This window comes from Natator depressus, chromosome 11, assembly GCF_965152275.1.
Source record: "Natator depressus isolate rNatDep1 chromosome 11, rNatDep2.hap1, whole genome shotgun sequence".
In the NCBI taxonomy this organism is placed as follows: Eukaryota; Metazoa; Chordata; order Testudines; family Cheloniidae; genus Natator; species Natator depressus.
Genome location: NC_134244.1, coordinates 43,770,212 through 43,792,771, shown reverse-complemented (window position 1 = coordinate 43,792,771; position 22,560 = coordinate 43,770,212). Strand labels below are relative to the sequence as shown.

Here is a 22,560-nt window from a genome sequence, read left to right as displayed (position 1 = left end):
ACACAACGAAAAGTAATGCGCATTGCCAAGACTACACAGACGATCTGCATAGACCAAGCTCCGTCTTTGAACAGACTGCAGCTACACTAAATAAAGCCTGTGTGAAAGAAGAGAGAATAGGGGAGGAAAAATGTTGGAAGACTTAATTTAACATTAAAAATAGTCTTTTTTTACAATTGGTTGTGCCTCCTCTTTGTACTTTTGTCTCCAGTAGATGTGTTACAAGAATATAACCAACACTTTTTATCTGGTATGTTGATTTTCAAAAAGTACTGAAACGCTGAATCTCTCACTTTTTGAGCTACTAGAGTTATGTATATTTTACAGATGCAGGGTTTTAAATTAGGCTTTGAACAATCCATAAGACACTGTTTAAAAAAAGAAAAAGAAGAAGAAACTAAGCAAAATGGCTGTAAGAAGTGTACTAATTAGAATTTGTTTATATTAATTTGCAATTTACCATTTTCTCAGGCCTGTCCACTGCTATTACTGCATGTAGGAGCTCCAAGTTACTTCACTTTATTACACAAGACAAGACTAACTGATGTAAATTTTACTTTGTGATATCAACTTCACATCCGGTTATAATCACAGATTTATGGGTGCATAGACGACTGCATGAGAAGAGATTTACCTGTACAACTTCCATTAACATATAAAGGATGGGGAAACATGGTTAGGAAGGTAACACTGGGAGGGGAAACCATAGCATTTGTAGTGCCAGATAGTACTTTAAATCAAATGAGCCAACAAGACTTTGGAGACAGCACAACTTGTTCATACTGAGTAAAACTGCCATAAGGAAACCAAATCCTTCTTACTGTAATTCTACTTGTGTTGTCATATTCCAAAAAGAAAATGGTTTTCATGTATCCATTCATTCATAAATCTGATTCTTCATAGTTAGACATGCTGTGTATATTGAGGCACATATTTACTGACTTCTAGCAGAGTGATACTAGTAGTCAGCAGGATTCCAGCAGCAGACATGTAACCACCATTTGCACAGTATGCAAAATTGAGAAATCCTCAGCATAAAAAAGAAAGATTACAGATTCACCTTGTTGAAAAGTACATGCTGTACATGTTGAATAAGGAACACTTACCCATATAGTGCTGGAAGTCAGAGCTTCCTAAAACTAACTACGATTGCAAATTTTTCGGTGCTGCTGAAACATGAACTCCATGGGCCAAAACTTTAAAAGTAAAATACAGGAAGGCTGGATTCACTTTTTAAACTAAAATGTCATGAAACAGATTAAAAAAATTCTAGCTGCATTAAAAATACCACAGTAACTTCCTATTTTATGACTCAGACTATAATGAATTGTTTTAATTTGTTATCTTTTGAATTCATATATTTGAAAGTGCTATTTGGGTAGTCATGGTCTTTTAGGTGATTTTTAATCAGCTATTAAGAACATAAGAATGGCCACAATGGGTCAGACCAAAGGTCCATCCAGCCCAGTGTCCTGTCTGCCGACAGTGGCCAATGCCAGGTGCCCCAGAGGGAGTGAACCTAACAGGTAAGGATCAAGTGATCTCTCTCCTGCCATCCATCTCGAGCCTCTGACAAACAGAGGCTAGGGACACCATTCCTTACCATCCTGGCTAATAGCCATTAATGGACTTAACCTCCATGAATTAATCAAGTTCTCTTTTAAACCCTATTGTTGTCCTAGCCTTCACAACCTCCTCAGGCAAGGAGTTCCACAGGCTGACTGTGCGCTGAGTGAAGAACTTCCTTTTCTTTGTTTTAAACCTGCTACCCATTAATTTCATTTGGTGGCCCCTATTTCTTATATTATGGGAACAAGTAAATAACTTTTCCTTATTCACTTTCTCCACACCACTCATGATTTTATATACCTCTATCATATCCCCCTTTAGTCTCCTCTTTTCCAAGCTGAAAAGTCCTAACCTCTAATCTCTCCTCGTTTGGGAACCGTTCCAAACCCCTAATCATTTTAGTTGCCCTTTTCTGAACCTTTTCTAATGCCAGTATATCTTTTTGGAGATGACATCTATAAGCAGTATTCAAGATGTGGGCGTACCATGGATTTATATAAGGGCAACAAGATATTCTCCGTCTTATTCTCTATCCCTTTTTTAAGGATTCCTAACATCCCGTTTTCCTTTTTGACTGCCGCTGCACACTGCATGGACGTCTTCAAAGAAGTATCCATGATGACTCCATGATCTTTCTCCTGATTAGTTGTAGCTAAATTAGCCCCCACCATATTGTACGTATAGTTGGGGTTATTTTTTCCCAATGTGCATTACTTTATATTTATCCACCTTAAATTTCATTTGCCATTTTGTTGCCCAGTCACTTAGTTTTGTGAGATCTTTTTGAAGTTCTTCACAGTCTGCTTTGGTCTTAACTATCTTGAGCAGTTTAGTATCTGCAAACTTTGCCACCTCACTGTTTACCCCTTTCTCCAGATCATTTACGAATAGGTTGAATAGGATTGGTCCTAGGACTGACCCTTGGGGAACACCACTAGTTACCCCTTTCCATTCTGAAAATTTACCATTTATTCCGACCCTTTGTTCCCCGTCTTTTAACTAGGTCTCAATCCATGAAAGGATCTTCCCTCTTATCCCATGAGAGCTTAATTTACATAAGAGCCTTTGGTGAGGAACCTTGTCAAAAGGCTTTCCGGAAATCTAAGTACACTATGTCCACTGGATCCCCCTTATCCACATGTTTGTTGACCCCCGCAATGAACTCTATTAGATTAGTAAGACATGATCTCCCTTTACAGAAACCATGTTGACTTTTGCACAACAATTTACGTTCTGTGTGTCTGACAATTTTATTCTTTACTATTATTTCAACTAGTTTGCCCGGTACTGACATTAGACTTACCGGTCTGTAATTGCCAGAATCACCTCTAGAGCCCTTCTTAAACAATGGCGCTACATTAGATATCTTCCAGTCACTGGGTACAGTAGCTGATTTAAAGGAGAGGTTACAAAGCATATTTAACAGTTCCGCAATTTCACATTTGAGTTCTTTCAGAATTCTTGGGTGAATGCCATCTGGTCCCAGTTACTTGTTACTGTTAAGTTTCTTAATTCCAAAACCTCCGCTAGTGACACTTCAATCTGTGACAATTCCTCAGATATTCTAAATTAGTTATAAAATAGCTTCCAAGTTTTGGTTAGATATGCAGTAGTTTTCAAGCAATAGGACGATAGAGTATGGTCAATTTAAAATAAAATGAGTACTAAATTATGTTGTCAGACTATGGTGTTATAATCTGTTAATTTATAGATTATAAAATTATAATCTTTAATGTTTTATTACTAAAATTGACAGCTAATTATTTTAAAATAGTTTAAAAACACAAATGCCTTGATTTTAAATTTAGGTTTTTCATGTGAAGGTTACTTCTATAAAGGTGTCCAAACTGCCCACATAGAGTTGTATAGCAGTTAGCTAATTAGACAGTATGTCCTCATAAAGATAGTTTACATTTTGAGTTACTACCCTATATGATTAAATACTTTAAATGTCAAAAGTCGGATTATTTGCTTTAAGAAAAGAATCCATGTCAAAATATGAATCATGAATATTGACAAACAGTTTTAAATTTTAATTTCACTTGTTTTAAGATCCTGGTTTTAATGTAAAATTGTTTCAGGACTGATATTGTTTTACAGATTAAGAAAATAAATTCCATATTTTTGATTATATGGAGGACTACATTTGCAGCTCCTAGTTACGTAAACCAGTAATTCAGAAAGGCCAATAAAGAAATTAAAATTGGAAACTTCATTTTCAGACAGTATATTCTCCATTTTAGATTAATAAAACTGTTTCAACCTTGAAACTGTTGAGACCTGTTTCAAGATACAGTGCTGGACAAAGTTTTATTTTAAAATAGCCAAAACATTTGCTATTGGGGAAAAAAGGATTATTTTGCATCTACACAAAAATAAAGTGAAACTAGACACATTAGGAATGCAGTGTTCATGAAGGCAATAATTTTATGTAACAAACCTGTTAATATACAATGAGAAATGTCTGCTGTTCTGTACAAAACTTATGACTGACTGACTAGCATATTAAAGAAGATTATCCCAGCAATGCAAATACAACTCAGGCTACGCTTTAGTTAAGTATTCTTCTCAAAGATTTTAAATTTTTCAATGCTGAAAGGGAGACTGACAAGCCAAACTTCCTACAGAACTATGTTGCATCTTTTAAACAGAAAGCCTACATTTATACTGCTACTTGCTTAACCCTTCAGCACACAGAAGTATTCCCTTAGTGTAATCCACCTCTCATGTGCTTCCCAGCAACTTTCCTCTAGCAAGAGGCTGAGTGAGCAGCTGTTTATGTAGACAACACCAACGTCAGTCTTTGTTCTTCTTGCAGGGGATGCTTTAATAAAGAACAGCTGGCTTCATCCAGCATGGAAACAACAATCATTGGCAGTACTGCCTAACCAAACTTGGAATGCTATATCTGCATTTGCAAGCTGGTATATACCTTGATCTGCCTCTGCCAGGTTGTGTTTTAAGAGAGGTTTAGGAGTAGAGTCAGTAAATCTGTGAATGTTAATAGTGAATGTTTACATTTTATTGGAGGAAAATCAATACAAGAAAGATATTAGCTTTTGAAGTTCAGTCCATGTTATATTTGATTACTGGGATAACAGTACAATGAGGCTAAAAATCGTAATTTTGAAATTTTCAGATAGTAAGGGTTTTATAAAAGGTTCCTGTTTCCAAAGATGTTATTGGGGTCCACATATTCTTTGACAGACTTAAGCATCCCCAAGCCAACGTCAGAGATACTCTCCTTCATCCACTGCTTTCGCAACTTGCCCACTGGAAAAACAAAAACAAAAATGCTTCAATATGTGGCATGATACTAGGAGCCAATCAATCTTACGACCATGAATGAATAAACACTGTGTGATAAATGCTTTTATTCAAAAATGAGAAATGTTTTGCTTTATTTGATTTATTGAGCCTACCAGACTATCAAGCTCATTAAGCTCAGTGTACTCCCAGAGGAAGCTTGTGTTCTACACTGTCTACTTTCTTTGCAAACTATGAAATTTAGATGAAGTTTAGGTTGAAATCATGTGTCAGATTACAAATAGTGAAATGGTAATTGCATACATTTTTAAAAGAGCCCCAGACCCTCATCTTATTAAGAAATTTAAAAATGTTAGGAGGAAATAAATAAAAATAAAACGTATCAAGAATTGTTCTGCTTAGCCTGTGCAGGAAACAGTAAGTTTTAACCACTAAGTAAATATGTTAAAAGTGACCTTCAGGTTTAAAATAGGATCAGCCTAAAAACCCATGGAAATCTCTAACGGAGAAATTAAAACTCGTAAAGTATAAAATGTAATATTCACTCACCTAAAAGTGGCGTGTTTCAGTTTAGACAAATCTCTACATAAAATACATTCTCGGTAGTTGTGAATATAAATTCACAATGTGGAAGCCTAATTTTCAGAGGTTTTTTTACATAGAGTTTTTTCTAAATTATATATGACAGAAATTTACATTTGTTGGATAAAACAGCAATTTATCTCAACTTCTGTCACATAAACAAACAAGTTATTTTAATGGTTAACTTAAATGGACACTTTATGGGAATGTTATTTATTAATTAACCAAGTAATCAACCCTGATTTAATAGGTCATTCAAAATAGGGGACATTCTTTCATTACAGGATAGCATTTAGCTTGCCGGCCTAAGATACAATCCATTTGTCAGGAGGAGGTGATATACTACAGTATCTGCCTCTCGGAAATCTTTAAGAGTATCTGAAGCTAAATTCCAACCATCTTTTGTGTCCCATTCTCAGGGTAGCCATCAAACTGTCATCAGAAAAATGAATGACGGGGACATCACTGGAGAACAGAATATTTTCGTTTATACCTTAAGGAATATAAACTAGCTACAGTGCTGACTGAAAGAAAGCAGTGTAAAATATTGCAAAAAATGCTGAAAAAACAATCCTGAAATGTAGTAAAAATGACTATTTGTACATGTGTATTAAGTGTGTAGTAGACATATTAAAATTCATATGCAATAAGAGTAACTGCCAGTCTTATTTCATAGTCTTCCCATAAGAAATCCCCCTCTATAATATCTTGTCATTACAATTCTATTGTCTCCTAAGCAAAGTGATATTTTTGCCTAGTTAAATTAATAAAAAACTATAAAGACGGTGGATATGGCTTGACCATCACTTCAAGCAATCTACACTCTGGCAGTTAGAGACAAGGAGTTGAAGAACGCTCATTGCCATTTTCAACCGTTATCTGTAATATAGTTTCAGTGAATGTGTCCTGTGGTTACGAATGTAATTGTCCTGAAAAGACTGCAAACAACTGCTCCAACAAGATGGAGCACATTAGAACCACAGCAGGATGCCCAACAGCTAGCATGCCTGCCTCTTTTTACACCTCTAGTAATAATGCAATTCCATGAGGAACTGAACTACCGTCTGAGCAGACACCAAACAGCCATTGCATATTTAATGAAGTCACTCACCAAGTGCTGGAAAACAGAAGGTGCTTGGAGTGCATCATTAGTTCTGTCAGAGTGATAATTTACACATCTATCTTGTCAAATTTTCTATGGTTTATACTTTTACAATAATAAATCTAACATACATTTGATTAGTGAACTGGAAAGTAAAAAAGCTGTACAGAAGATATATCAGTGGTCCTCCATGAACATATTTGATAAAAGAATTTTAACCCCTTGGTAGCACTGGGCTGTGAGCTCCTGCTGTCCAGGGCTAATGAGTTTTACATAGTCTTGTCAGCTATTGCAATTAATTTTTTTATCTAGAGGTTAAAAACAAAGTTAAAGCAATTGTTTTCCTTAGCAAATTTAAATTGTTCTATTTACCATCTTACATGTAACTACAAGGGCATATAATTCAAGAAAAACGGTACACAAAATAATAGGACTTGTGTAGAAGATTCTGGTGTCATTCATACAGAAAGGCAGTGCTAATTTTAGTATCTCACTAAGTTTGCTTCCACCTTGTGAATATTCCATTTGTTTTATCTACACAGGATACCCCATTACATATTAAAGAAATTAACCATCTTCATATATATTAAATATTGAAGGGCCTGGATCTCAGAAGTTTTTAGAGTCTGTGTAGATATATATTCATTGTTTCAAGGGCAGGAAAAAGGAACAAGATTCCTTGAGATGTTTTACTGAAAAAAGTAATTAAGCTTCTTAAAATTACTGGAGGAGCTTAGAGAGACACACAGAGTTGTGAAAAAACTAACTACAAGACAACATCCATCTGAAAAAAAGACTACCTTCCAAAACAAAAAACAGATCTAATTTTGAGCCTAAATGATTAAGAATTACAATAGCTTACTTCTGAATAGAGGAAAATCTCCGGATATCAGGTTTCTGTATTTTAAAAGTTATATTTAAAAGCCACTAAAATTGAACTGACATGCGCATCTTTAACTACACAGCAGCTGTTTATCTATGCTTTTATATCTCACCACAATAGTCGTACTTTGGGGCTGCTACTCTTTTCCCTATTAGTCCTATCAGAATAAACTCTATTCGTGGGATCATGTTGCCTCACCACAATGCAACATCATAATATCCTTCACAAGACATTTGAGACTAATTATCCAAGGTGAAAAATATGGGACTGACTTTAAGATTTTAAAACAAATGGCAAATGCCCAATCCCAACAAATGTGCTAACAATTGATTATACTGGTGCATAAATAAGTAATCAAAACCAGTCATGTAATTTCAAGCACCATTAGAAACAGGAAAAAGAGATCCACTGTTTGCAAAATGGAACAGGACAAATTCAGTGAGAAAACAAATGTTATTTTTAAGATCCCTATATATTATAGAAGAGATGAAAGCTGCCGTGCAGCTCATTTAGGTCTATACATCTATGTGCAATCTTTATACTGCATTTTCTTCATAAATATGGTTAAGATCTATAAACTATGTGTATAAAATTTTAAAAGTGTATCCTAGGATTCTAACCCTTTAACTAGGTTATAAATAACCAAAGTACAATGAACTTCCAAGCAAATATGCACTTATTCTCTTCCTAAATGGACAGTGTACTGATACATTTGGATATTTCACTGATTTCAACTGAAATAGGATGAAAACAGAAGGATTTCTTAATAAATGAACTAGTGACTGGGAGGGGGCAAGGTGTGTCTTTTCCTGTTCAGTGATGCATGAAGAAAATGATGTAAATTTTTTCATGAATTGGATTTTTTTTTTAAATATGGGAAGGGAGATGTGCATACATCAATTGGAAGTGCATGTCCAACTTTTGCCAATATGATTCACATTCTCATCACATCAGATCCATTGCTAGAATGCCTCAAGCAACAGTACTTTTTCAGCTGTGATTGTTCATGCATCTTGACATAGTAATCCAGGTTCTTGAAACCTGAAGGCTAGATCACCACAATGTGCTCTATTTGGAACTCTGCCTCAAAAATACCTAGAAGCTTCAGCTAATGCAGTAGTCCAATCTCCAATGAGGCAAGCGGTTACCACATAATGCATACATGGTATGCACTGACAACTCTTTTGGTCAAGAGAGTAGCTGAAAGTGTTGGTTATGGTCTATGGCAGGGGTCAGCAACCTTTCAGAGTGGTGTGCCGAGTCTTCATTTATTCACTCTAATTTAAGGTTTCGCATGCCAGTAATACATTTTAATGTTTTTTGAAGGTCTCTTTTTATAAGTCTATAATATATAACTAAACTATTGTTGTATGTAAAGTAAATAAGATTTTTAAAATGTTTAAGCAGCTTCATTTAAAATTAAATTAAAATGCAGAGTCCTCTGGACTGGTGGCCAGGACCCAGGCAGTGTGAGTGTCACTGAAAATCAGCTTGCATGCCGCCTTTGGCACGCGTCCCATAGGTTGCCTACCCCTGTTCTATGGGTATCCTAAATAGTTTGGAACCCACTTTTGTGTGACATTATCTCATGTTTTATCATGATAGTTGTGATTTTATGGCTCATTTTACTTTGTGCTTGGGGTGAAGCACTCCAGGACAGATGGGCAGGACACTCTCAATGGAGTGTCTATGCCTAGGGAACCTGCTCTCTGGTGATCCACCAAAGCTAAGGTTAGGCAAACTTCAGGTCACAAAGACCTGTTTATCCAGGACCTTTGACTGACTTACTAATACCTACAATACTGTTATTAAATGTATTCGGAAGAACTTTTGTTAATAGCCATTTTTGATGATGTAAGATGCCAGGTGTTACGCAGCAGATAGAATGACAAATTTCTGACTGCAAAGATAATGGGAAATGCTCACAATTTAGCATTTTTAATACAATGTAAATGATAAAGCTGGTGTTGCAGAACAATGAAAGTAAAAAATAATGAGTAGTTTTTAAAGAAGTGTGAGTCCTGAACAGTAAGTTTCTTAGACCAGAGATTCTCAAACTGTGGACTGTGGACCAAGCTCCATTCAGGTGGTTCGCAGATAGTTCCCTCTAAGGAGTGCGTCTGGGTGGCCGCACATGAGAGAATGAAGGGCCACCCTAAGACTTAGACACTTCTGCCAAATCTCCACAGTTTCCATTATCTTTGGCATTGCTGAATCTTACAAGCTAAGCAGGCTTGAGCCTGGCCACTACTCAAAATGGAGACCTCCAAGTTAAAACCCAGGGTACTGCATGAATTGGGGCTGGTGATGCAGCACTGTATTAACTCTATAGCATGGCAAAAGGCAGCATGCTGTTATAAGACAATATTTCAACTGAGATACAGAACAGAGGCCTGACCACTGGTGGCTTTCAGAGGTGGCCTGACATTTAGCAGGAGTAGGGATCCTTGTTCCTGTGGCCATCATGACATTTGATCTTCAGCAATTTCACTCTACCTACTTAAGAATAAACTCCCCTGTTGCATCAACTGGATGAATAGATGGGTCTGTTCCTGTCCTGAAAACACTAGTGTGACACTCGTGATGTAGAATAGCTGCTGCATCCAAACCCAGAAGAGACTGATTTTCAAAGCTGTGTGAAATGATCCCTGTATTGTATACAGTACCCCACGTATTCTGCATTTCTGCATGTATAGAATTTTGCCAAACTGCCAAAAAATGCCGTATTTCGACTGTGAAATCTGCCATTTTGTTGTAACCAGGCACCTAACATTGTGCTCCTTGCGCTACCAGCACTCGGCTGTAGCTTCTCCTTTGTGCTGCTTTCAGCAGAAGGACGGGTGCATTACATAGGCAGCACAAGCCCTGTTGCCCAGTGGAACCAGACAGAGGGACAACAGCTCTCCTGGCCCATCAGGACCCATCCTTAATACCTCTGAAGATATGTGACTGGGGGAGGAGCAGGTGTTGGTGAAATGTGGCAGCTGGAGTATAGTGAATGAGCCACATGCACTGGGCAGAGCTTTGTCTCATTGGGGATGCAAAATGTGTGACTGGAGGGGTGAGGAAGGGGACTGAGTGGGACTGCAGAGAAAAGGCTATGGTAGAGAGGCCAGGTGGTTGAGCAGTGGGTGCCAGGCATAAATCCATCCCACTGGACTGCTTTAAGTTAATCTAGGGATCCCAATGCCACCGCACTATAGCCCTACTGTAGCCACACCTCTTCACTTGCGTGGTGTTGGATCTCCTACTCATTCAGAAAGCAAGGACAGCAACATGGGACCCACGAAGAAAGGAGCTTTATCCAACTGTCACATACTCCTCCTAGCAGCTGGATGCTGTTTCTATAGGGACCTAAATATCTAGCCTTACTGGGAGTAATTTTTCCCATGAAACATATATCCTAGAGAAACAAGACACTGAACACTAAGATAAAAAGTAGGCCACTGGATAAAGTAAAAAGGACAGAGTGAAGTATACCATACATCTGCTAGGAACAGTCCAATATTTGTAGGTTACTTATATGACTTTTTCTGTACCTTTACTGGAATGTCTTACAGTACAATAAGATAATCAGAGTCCAAAGCATGATATTCTACAACAGAGAAAATGAGGCACTCTTTGCAACAGCCTCCCTACCTCAAATTCCTACTTCAGTCTCTAATAGTGTTCAGCAGTGTGGTGTGTCACACTTAGTCCATTAAGAATTTCTCTCCACTTGGAGATATTTCTTATTCTAGAGATAGGCATATTTTAAGTAAAATAAAAATGATTTTGTTTTGTTTTGCTCACACTGGTTGCGGAAGGAAACACTGTCTTGGGCTTTGTTTTAAACTCAAATTAAAATATTTGTAACATTACTTTTTATAACTTGAGTTTATCAAGATTTGAATTTTCACTGCAAGTGGTTGACTGTGTGATCTGGGTCCATACACAAGTTATAGCTATGAAGATTTTTAGTATAAACTTTGTTTTATAACCTGACCACTTCCTCCCAGTGCTTGTTGTAATGGAAGATTGAGTTAAGCAGGCTTTATATTTCCTATAGCCTCAAGTCCCAGACTACATCTGTTTTCTTTGATACACAAAACCAGAGTTAAAATAGCTCCATTTATCACAACATGATTGTAGGCAGACAAACCAGCCTGTCTGTTTCCAGATAGGGAAAGCAACTGTTATTAATCACAATTACAGGACAAACACTAAGAGAAATTGCATCAATATTCTCCCTTTCACCACACAAGAACTCAAAAGCAGTGCTGAGAATGTCAAGACAAGGCCTGAAGGTCAGTAAATAAAATGGATACTGTTAGGCTAATTCTCAACAGTAAGTCTGTGTAGCACAAGAGACAAAAATCCCATCCTGCATATTATATAAAACACAATATTACATATATTACGTAATACACCCCCCTCTGACAAGACAAAAATACTTTAAAATTGAGTTGAGGTAGAGAAATATATATCAGTAATTCAGGAATTAATAAAACATTTCAGAGATGTTGTAATGAACCCAAAACTAAGCATTAGAAACCCAAGAAATTCAAAGTCAGTGTTAAAGTTAAAAGAAATACAAACAGACAAGGGTATGGAAATACAATTGAAGCACCCACTCACACAACCTTACTCTGCTCAATAGTGATGCCATGCAATATTCGTACAATTATGATTAAGGCATTTCAGTATTTGTTGTCCCAGATTAATGACACTTTTTTTTTTTTTTTAAATAAAAAAAGGTGGGTTTTTTTTCCATACTTTGTTTCCCCTCATTCTATAGCAGCCATGCTTCCCACATCCAAGGGCTCCTGTGTCCAGACTGTGAAAAGTGCCCTTTGGAGCAGTGGGCAATCAACTACAACTTAGAGCAGCCCTGGAGTTAGCCCGGGAATTTGGAGTGACTCCCAAAGATCAGGGAGCCATCAAGGTGGTGTAAACCCAACTTTGCACTCCCCCACACCTTATGTCTTTCCATTTTCACAAAGAGCTCAATTTCAACTTCAAAATTAAGAGTTTTCTTTTAGGTTATATTTCCCCTTTTCTTCATTCTGACTCAGTTTCTTGACAATCCCCCAAGAGAGTGGAGCTAGGGGAAGGGAAAGATAATGCAATTAAACAATTCATTTCAAAATCTGAACTCAAATCAAGATCTAGAAAATTTAAAACAACTGCATTTCTATTCTAGGTGGTCTTGGAATTTAAAAAGAGCGGACATAGGGGAGAAACACACTTCTATCAAGTTTACATAGCTAAATTAACTTTACTCTACACACGTGAAAGGTTTGTCAGCAGGTTACACATATACATGATGGATCTTTGCTTTGACATGCATCTTCATTCACAAGGAGACTAAAAACTCATTAAAAGACTGAGAATCCATAACAAATTATTCCCCATTTCCTTATTCAGGATGTGAAGTGTCAAAATCAGCATACTGAGTGAGACAGACATGTATACATAAAGTATACACAAAGATTTTATATGGATGTTTCTCATGTAGCAAATAAAGGATTTGTCCATTCCCAATGTCCATTGAATTCAGTTTTTCATCTTTACCAGAAATATATAAAATTCCACAAAAAAAGACTATGTTAAAAGAACATTAAGATTGCAAAGTCAAGCACTCAAAAGTTTAGGAGATGCCAGAATTAAGGTTTCCTGTGAAGTGACTTACCTAAGATCACTTAAGAACTCAGTGGCAAAGGCAGAGAGAGAATCCATTTCTCTAGGGCAGCATTCAACTACCTTAACCATGAAACGGTCCTCTTCCTGCTATCCCGTGCCTCATTTTCTACACATCTTCCAGCTTCTGAAGAGATGAGGTAGGGGGTCCTTTAGACAACAGCCTCCTAATTCACAACCCTAATTCATCCCCAGAGCAGGTCCATCCTGTGCAGTGAATGAGGCAGGGATCTTGTGGAAAAAATAATGGGATCATGTAATTTTAAGGACTACATCATAATCTACAGAACTACAGAAAATCTAAAGAACTATCGCCTGATCTGCATGCTTTCGCATATTTGTTAAGTTGTTCAGTAAAATAACAACAAATCGACTGTTGCAAAACCTGGATGAACAGCAACCTAGAGAGCAGGCCGGCTTCCGAAAGAATTACAGCGCGATAGACCACATCTTCATTCTAAACCAACTATTAGAGCGTTCAAGAGAATACAAGTTCCCTTTGTGCATTGCCTTCGTGGACTACGAGAAGGCGTTCAACAGTTTAGAGACTAACGCCGTGACTGAAGCTCAAGAAAGGTGTGAAACAAGGAGATACAGTTTCACCAAAATTATTCACAGCCTGTCTTGAATTGGTTTTTCAACGAGCAGACTTGAAAGGAGGGATTAATATCAATGGCGAGCGGCTAAACCATCTCAGGTTTCCAAATGATATAGTGCTGATAGCCGAAAATACAGCCCAGCTTGAGAGAATGCTTAAAGAACTGAACGCGAAAAGTAGTCAAGTCGGATTAAAAATGAACAAGTCGAAAACGAAATACATGAGATCAGATGTTCTGCCAAGAACCCAAATAACTCTTGGAGGAGAGCAGATCCAAGAGGCTGATAAATACGTTTATTTGGGCCAGGAAGTCAACATGTGCCACGATCAGAAAGGCGAACTGTCACACAGAAAAAAAAGTGGGATGGTGCGCATTCAATGGCATCCTCCAAGGAAAGATCAGAAAAACAACTTGTGCGAATCTTTTTAACTCTACCGTGCTTCCAGGGATGTTATATGGCAGCGAAACTTGGTCGCTGACAAAGATTGAACATCAACTGTGTTACACAGAGAGCGATGGAACGAACATTTTTGGGCATTTCGCTCCGCGATCACATCCCCAATGAAATAATTAGGCAGCAGCCTGGAGTGCGAGACGTTGTTGTTGAAAGTAGGCTCAGCAAAATGTGGTGGGCGGGACATGTGGCCCAACTCAGCGACAACAGATGGACCGCAGCTATATCCGAGTGGTAACTGCGAGAACAAAAATGGCCACGCAGTCGGCCTCCAAAGAGGTGGGATGATTTCCTAACACGGAGGTATGGACAAGCATGGCGAAAGATGGCGAGAGTGAGAGAAGACTGGAAGACTTGTTGTTATAGGCTCAGTTTCAACTGATGAAGGACCGACAGTCTACATAGTCTACACACATCATAATGCATAAGCATATGGGGGCCAAATTAAAGTTGTACAGGTGATCTTAATTCTGGCATTTCCAAACTTTTCAGTGCTTGACTTTGCAACCTTAATAATGTTCTTTCAACATTGTTTGTGTGTAATCTCCTAGAAGTTTAAAAAAGTAAACTGTAAAAACAAAACTCCATCATGTGGCATCATATTGACACGCACATGGTTCATCAGCAGGGTGGAACCTTTAGAACCACAGAACAGACCTCTGACACTTGAGCTAACGGAGCAACTGATACCAGTAGTGAGTTGTCATCCTCTGTTGGACCAGCACTAGAGGGAGATGAGACACACTTTGTCAGTGGTTTCAGTGATTTTTGCTGACAGCAGAGGAATGGCAAGACTCAATCTTGGGTTCCATTCCAAGCTCTTGGGACACTGGGAGATTGTGCACTTGTGTGCAGACTTGTGTTTCCCCACAGGCTTGACCCCTTTTGCCTTGTCCCTCTTCCCCAAGCTTGGCTCCTTGCCCCAGTCCCATTCTCCTTGCTACCCCAGCTTGCTTACCCAATCAGTCTGTCTCCCTCCAGCGCCTCACTGTCCAAGTCCCAATCCTCCCCAATTCTCAGTATCATTCTTCCCACATCCACTCCCCTTGCCCAGGCAGTCCCACTTCCCCTCTTTTAGCTCCTCATCTGATCAGTCTCTTCTTCCAGTACTTGTCTCCTTCCCTGGGCTCTTCATCCAATCTCAATCTTCCCTTCCCCATGGTTCTTTGTTCTAGTCATTTTGCCCAGCCAATCTCTGATTCTCTCCCTGCACCCCTGCTCCTTCTCAGGTGTCTCCCCTCTCTCCCCATGCTGCTTCTCAGCCCAGCCTCCTGGTCCAGCCAGACCCAGTTTTGCTCTCTCCCCTTAGCTCCTCATTCAATCTCACTGTCGACCCCAATCCCATGCTTCTATTATTTCCTTCACAGGCTCCCAGTCTGAGTTTTCCTCCTCCCCGCCCCAGCTCTCAGTTCCAGTCTCAGTCCTTTCCCCCATGTCCAGTTCCAGTCTACTCTTTTCCCTCCCACCGGCCAGGCTCTTGTCCCCCTGCATTCAAAATCAGATTGCTTTCTCCTCCACACTGCCTGGGCACCAGCAGGGGAAGGTCACTGAGAACACAGGAGAGACTCCCTGCTCTAAGATCTGGTGACCAGCCTCATCCCAGCCTGGAGCAGTTGAGAGTAGTCATTACAGACAAAAATCCAGCTTTGCTCTTGTAGTCCTGGGCTGGAGCATGCCAGGTTGCACTATGGGAATGGCACGTGCACAGTCCAGTCACAGGCAGCAGGTGGGAGGGAATAAAACATGCTCAGTCGCTCCATGGGGATAGTGCATATGCAGTCTGGTCAGCATTAAGAGCTGAGAGAGGCTCAAAAATGCTCACCAAGGATAGAATCTTTGGAGACTTTAGCAAATAAAATCAAAGAAATCTCTACTAAGCATCCACAAACTGAGATTTCTAAGGCTTGTAACTTCAGCAAATTTGGGAGGTATTTTATGAAGATACCAAAAGGCACATCTATGACACAAAGGACAACCCCCTGCCAAGTTTCAAATCCCTGTACCAAAGTATGTGGGCATTAGAGAATTTCAAAGTAAAAGTCTCCAGAATTTAACACTGGCAAAATATTTTTCCTCTACCCTTGTTCTTAAGTGTCTTAACCATTTGGTTGAATTGTTAAAAAAAGAAAAAACCTCAGAAGCCTTTAGCTTGAAGAAGATGCCAGCCCAGAAAATTTCAACCCAAATGGTTAAAATTTGGCAAAATTATAACCAACTGAATACAGGGTCTATTAGGTTGGGAAATATTGGGCAATCTTAATAATAGGGGGCACTATTAGCTCCACCAATAAGTAGAACGCCAAACAACATTAAATGTTTGAAACAGTTTAAGTGCTCTTAATAAATAAGAGTCCTGTTAAACAGAAGAATTATTATATAAAGATACAAGTTGAGCAGGTTTTAAGATCTTATTATACCTAGAAAAAATTATTACTAGCCTTCCATAACTGCTGTTCTTTGAGATATGTTGCACATGCCCATTCCAATATAGCTGTGTTTGTGCCCTGAGCATAGTTAGAGAATTTTCCCTCGGTGGTATCTGTTGAGTCAGCTCTGGTGCCCCCTGGTGCCACACACTGGTAACGCCGATATAAAGGGGCTGGCCAACCCCAGGCCCCTTCAGTTCCTTCTTTTTGGCCAACTCTGATAAGAGGGGTAACAAGGGCAGGTCTTGGAATGGACATGTGCAACACATCTTGAAGAACAGTTACGGAAGGTTAGTAACCATTTTTTCTTCAAGTGATTGGACATGTCCATTCCAATGTAGGTGACTCCCAACCAGTTAAATAGGCGGTGGGCTCAGTTCACAGACATGCTTGATTGCAACACAGCTCGACTAAATCTGGCATCATCACTGGCCTGCTGGGCGATGGCATAATGAGAAGAGATTGCGTGCACCTTTGATCAAGTTGCAGCTTTGCAAGTGTCCTGAATAGGAATCTGTGCCAGAAATGTCATTGAGGATGCCTGTACCCTCATGGAGTGAGCAGCTGGGCTAGGTGAGGGTGGTACACCCGCTAGTTCACAACATGTGAGGATACTTGATGTGATCTATGAGGAAATTCTTTGAACAGACACGGGAAAACCTTTCATCCTGTCTGCTACTGCTACAAATAGCTGGATGGACTTCCAGAACAGTTTGGTCCTTTCTATGTAGAATGCTAGCACATATTTAACATCCAATGAGTGAGGCTTTTACTCTTTCCTGTTTGCATGTGGCTTCTGGTAGAAAACGGACAAGATGATAGCTTGATCGCTATGGAACTGAGAAACCACTTTCAGGAGGAATGTGGGGTAAGGACGCAACTGTACCTTATCTTTAAGGAAAAGAGTGTATGGCGGTTCTGAAGTGAGAGCCCAGATCTCTGGAATCTCTCCAAGTGGAAGTGATGGCCACTAAGGTGGCCACTTTCCAGCAGAAATATAGCAAGAAACATGATGCTATCAGCTCAAATGGTGGGCCCATAAGCTTTAATAAGGCCAGATTGAGGTCCCAAGGACAGATGGGCTCTCTTACTTGGGGGTACATCCTCTCTAGGCCCTTAAGGAAACACAGACGACATCTCATGTGAGAACACAAAGGGTGAAACATGAGGGTGAAAAGCCAATTTTGCTGTCAGGTGAACCTGTTAGTCTCTAAGGTGCCACAAGTATTCCTTTTCTTTTTGCGGATACAGACTAACACGGCTGCTACTCTGAAACCTTGATTGAGGGGATATTCAAACCAAGCTGTTTCAGGTATAGTAGGTAGTCCAGAATAAGCTGCAGTAACGAAACTGTTGGCAAGACCGCCCGGCTGGGAAGACCAGAGGGAGAATCACTTCCATTTAGTGGGGTAAGCAGCCCTGGTATAGGGTTTCCTACTACCTAACAGGATCTGTTGAATCTGCTCTGACCAGGCCCACGCTCCTGGTTTCAGCCATGAAGCTTTCAGGCCACCAGGTCAAGGGAGGCAAGGTTTAGGTGGAGATCACCATAGTCCTGAGAGATCAGGTGCAGAGGAAGTGGGTTGCCATAGAGAGATCTAGCAGGGTGGCAAACCAGTGCTGGTGGGGCCATGCTGGGCTATCAGGCTGACCCATACTCAGTCTCATTTGATCTTTAGCAGGACCTTATATATGACTGGAATAGGACAGAACACATAGTACAGGTGACCCTTCCACAAAAGAAGGAAGGCGGCTGTAAGCAACCCCAGGCTGTTACTTTGCAGCAAGCATAACTGATGATACTTCCTGTTGTACCAGGTCAAACAGTCTACCAGGCAAGTCCCCCACTACTAGAAAGTGTCCTTCATGATATCCAGCAGAAGTGACCACTTGTGATGATCGAAGACCTGCTGAGGCGCTCCACCAGCTTGTTCTGTGCTCCTGGTAGGAAGGAAGCCTCAAAATGAAATAGGCTATGCAAAATTCCCACAGCCAAACTACCTCTTGACTTGGTGTACGGGGAAACAAGCCCCTCCCTGTTTGTTGATATAGAACATGGCTGTCCTGTTGTCTGTGAGATGGACACAAATCAGACGTCAAGAATTATAACATTCAAAAATCAATCAGAGAACACTTCAATCTCTTTGGTCACTTGATTACAGACCTAAAAGTGGCAATTCTTCAACCAAAAAACTTCAAAAACAGACTCCAATGAGAGACCGCTGAATTGGAATTAATTTGCAAACTGGATACAATTAACTTAGGCTTGAATAAAGACTGGGAGTGGATGGGTCATTACACAAAGTAAAATTATTTCCCCATGTTTATTCCCACCCCACCGTTCCTCATACGTTCTTGTCAACTGCTGGAAATGGCCACCTTGATTATCACTACAAAAGGTCCCCCCCCACCCCCCCGCTCTCCTGCTGGTAATAGCTCACCTTACCTGATCACTCTCCTTACAGTGTGTATAGTAACACCCATTGTTTCATGTTCTCTGTGTATATAAATCTCCCCACTGTATTTTCCACTGAATGTATCCGATAAAGTGAGCTGTAGCTCACGAAAGCTTATGCTCAAATAAATTTGTTAGTCTCTAAGGTGCCACAAGTACTCCTTTTCTTTTTGTGGATACAGACTAACACGGCTGCTACTCTGAAACCTGTGAGAACCAAGACATACTTGCCCACAAGATGAGGTAGGAACATCTGACATGCCAGATGGACTGTCCTGAGCTCTGATGTTGATATGCAGAGCGAGCTCTTCCTGAGACCAAAGGCCACAGGTGAGCTCCCCAGCCTAGCGCTGACACATTAGAGACCACAGAAAGTTATAGTTGGGGCCAAGAAAACAGGATGCCTGCACAGAGCAAGGGGAACAGTTCCATCAACCATCACAGGTTGGATGGAACCATCAGAAGGAACTGAAGCAATATGGGGTCAGCTGGCCCCTTTATAGTGTCACTGAGCACTAGAGAGCACCAGACCTGACGGATACCACTGAGGGAAAAACTTCCGGCGATTGTGCTCTAGGTCTGCACGCACCTACATTGGAATGGACATGTGCAATCACTTGAACCTATAACCTAAGCCTCATTTTCTTTTACTGTTACAATGTACTATATACCCAAAGCAGAAAATATTTTCTACACTATAATCATAACTGTTCTAGCCATAAAAAGGTCTGCCAGTAGATTTGCCACCATCAACAAATATTCTAGGGGGATTTAGGACTCAACAGCATTAATGTAGATAACAAAAGCAAGAGGTTTTGTAATAGCTTTCAAGAAAAACAAATTATAATCTTACTACTTTATTTTGAGATTTTATGTACATGAACCTAAAAATCTTTAGGTGTGCTTGATCAGCATAAGCCACTTACAAAAATACGGGCCAGTCAAATATGAATGTTATTCTCAATCATATGGGAAATCTCTTATCAAATGTTCTGGGTTCCCAAGAATGTACTGCATGTAAAATGTGTAGCATCATGGTCCAGCAGCAAGGCAGCCAAGACCAGCCAGGTTTCCCGTGGAACTCTCATAAAGGAGCAGGGTATGGCCTACAAGGAGGATTTTGTGGGATAATTTCAAGTAATGTCTCTGAAAAATTCTTCCAAGTTAAAAAATAAAAACTATCCAGAAAATATTTTGTATGGTTTATAATAAAATAGATAAACATTGAGAACTAGAAACAATACCTCCATGGTGATGTGACAGACTTCCTCCATTGGCAAGGATTTCCTCTCTAGCAGCTGTCTAAATTGAAGAAAACATTAAAAACATTAGTGAAATGCAAACTTTGGTACATTATACGATTCTGACAAGTATTGTATACTAATTATTAATATACAGTACACATAAGAGTGTCTTTTCCTGATTAAACTTAGTCCACTTTTCCCCTAATTGGAAAAAGGCACTCGTATTCCAGACTAAGAATATCCAAATGGGGTTTATACAATGTAGTTATTCTGGAATTTATTTTACATATTCTGGAATAGCTATTCTGGAGAAAAACTGAGCTATATTATGATAAATTTCCAAGTCTAGACAAGATTTTAGAGTCTTTGTATTATTCTCTACAGCTCAGCAACTGGAATGCAATTTTACTGATAGAGCAGGCAGATATATTATCTGGTAGTAGGGAACAGGAATACTAATAGATGGGAAGAAAACCCCAAGGCTAGGAAGGTGCCTTGCAAACAGTGCGAAGTAAGATCATAGTGCCTCCCTGCATGAGAAGCCAAGGAGCCAATTATCAGAGCCATAATACACTCTGCTAATCCTCTTATTCATATTGGATTTAACACTTAAGATAAAAAATGAAGTTATTCATATGTACATTACCTCAATTTGTTCATAGACACGTATAGGGTCACTAATTCCCCTGTAGTTAAAGGCAAAATAGAAATAGACACATGCACCTGCGTCGTAAGTCTGTGTCACCCTGTTGAAGAAAAAATGCGTTGTAAGTAGTACTACACTGTCGTATAAGCTACCCAGCGTTTAACACTAGCTGATTCACAATATTACTCTAGATCTCACTAATTCCTATGCTAATTATTGAACAATGCTTTGTCTCATTTTTATATTTTTATTGTGAAGAATCTGGATCTATTAAACTACCTTTGCCACCTCTGCCAAACAGATGGATGAGAAGGCATAAGGGAAAAGCTTACACTGTACAGTTTTAACCACTATTTCTAATTACATTCAATTTCCTCCCCCCTCCCTTTTTTTTAAAACCAAAACTACCAAAAATTTCTGTTAAGAAATAAATCCTTTAGAATGCTTAATTTTGGCATTTTCACAGCACTTGCAGCAGTTCTTATATAACAATAAGACGACTTATTAGGTTCCTAGTTGGTGATGGCATTATGTTGGTACACAAGCATCAAATATGGCATGCCAATTTTTATTGTAAGCAGAAGACACTAATAAAAATCCATGTGTTAGAAACAAGTTTGTAGCCTGAAGAGTAAGGTTTCATTTCCTTTTCTTCAGGACAGATAACTCTACGCATCAACTAGCAAGTGAAATTCATCTAGTGACATGAGGGTTTATGCACTTAGGAAAAACATAGTAAGTGGACACTGCCAGATCCAAAATGGACAAAATCTATAGACTCAAGAAGAGCACATACTTTCCACAAAATTGAATGAAGGGCATAACTGAAATATCACATTCTCGGTAATGAATGAATGGTCAAGAAACATGTAGTTTATACTGCATCTCCACCTAACTCATGGTATTCATCTAATGTGCAAATTAGGAAAGCACTTAACTGACAAGTATGTCAAAGATCAAGGATATGGCTCTGGTTAAGGACGATTTAATGTCCCCCTAGGTCAAGAATCTTTAATTGAAAAGAAAAGACTCTTAATTAATCAAATATGTAAGCCAGATAAAGTTCCAACAAACTATATTATAGCAAACATGACACTAATGCAGAGGAAATACTTCTTAAACCATAAGACATAAATCAAGTCTAATCTAGAACAAATATTTTTCAAGCCAAATGGAAGGAATCTTGCAACAGAAGAGACAGACTATTTAAGTGTTTCATTTGGTCTTGTAACCACTTCTCAGCCATTCATTTCAAATATTAATTCATGCCCATTTTTAAAAAACACAGAAGCACTATGATGGTGTGTCTACAATTGCAAGTGTACATGGTTACACATGTGTTGTTGTGCCATTACCCCCGCTACCGTCCTGAAGCAGTTCCTGAGGGACAGTCTAATGTGAGAAAGCTAGCATTCATGAGAGGTGTGGGTATGTACATGCCTCCACTGTGGCATGGCTTTGTTCCTGTTGTACAGTGCAGCCCAGACGGGGGGCAAGGAGCGCACAGCAGGTCACAGGTATTGATAGCCCTCCAGGCCCATTTCCACAATGCATTGATCGCTTGGCTGCCTGACCCTTACCCAAAATTATAAAAGGTCTCCGACTCGCTGTTGCCAGAGGTACTAGCAACGTGCATTGAGCGCTTTCAATTCTC

The 22,560-nt window shown here is 39.4% G+C and overlaps 1 protein-coding gene across 5 annotated transcripts in view; it reads right to left on the bottom strand.

The window, feature by feature from the left end:
* Positions 1-3,783: 3,783 nt before the first annotated feature.
* AGPS (alkylglycerone phosphate synthase) overlaps positions 3,784-22,560 on the bottom strand; it is a 163,954-nt gene continuing 145,177 nt past the window's right edge. For 4 of the 5 annotated variants that reach the window (XM_074967660.1, XM_074967664.1, XM_074967661.1 and 1 more), the window contains 3 exons: positions 20,907-21,006; positions 20,261-20,318; positions 3,784-4,842 (listed from right to left, as the gene is read on the bottom strand). In XM_074967660.1, the coding sequence (XP_074823761.1) occupies positions 4,721-4,842; positions 20,261-20,318; positions 20,907-21,006 (280 nt within the window). In that variant the 3' untranslated portion in view covers positions 3,784-4,720. The remainder of the gene's footprint in view (positions 4,843-20,260; positions 20,319-20,906; positions 21,007-22,560) is intronic. The other variant, XM_074967659.1, reaches the window with a different exon arrangement.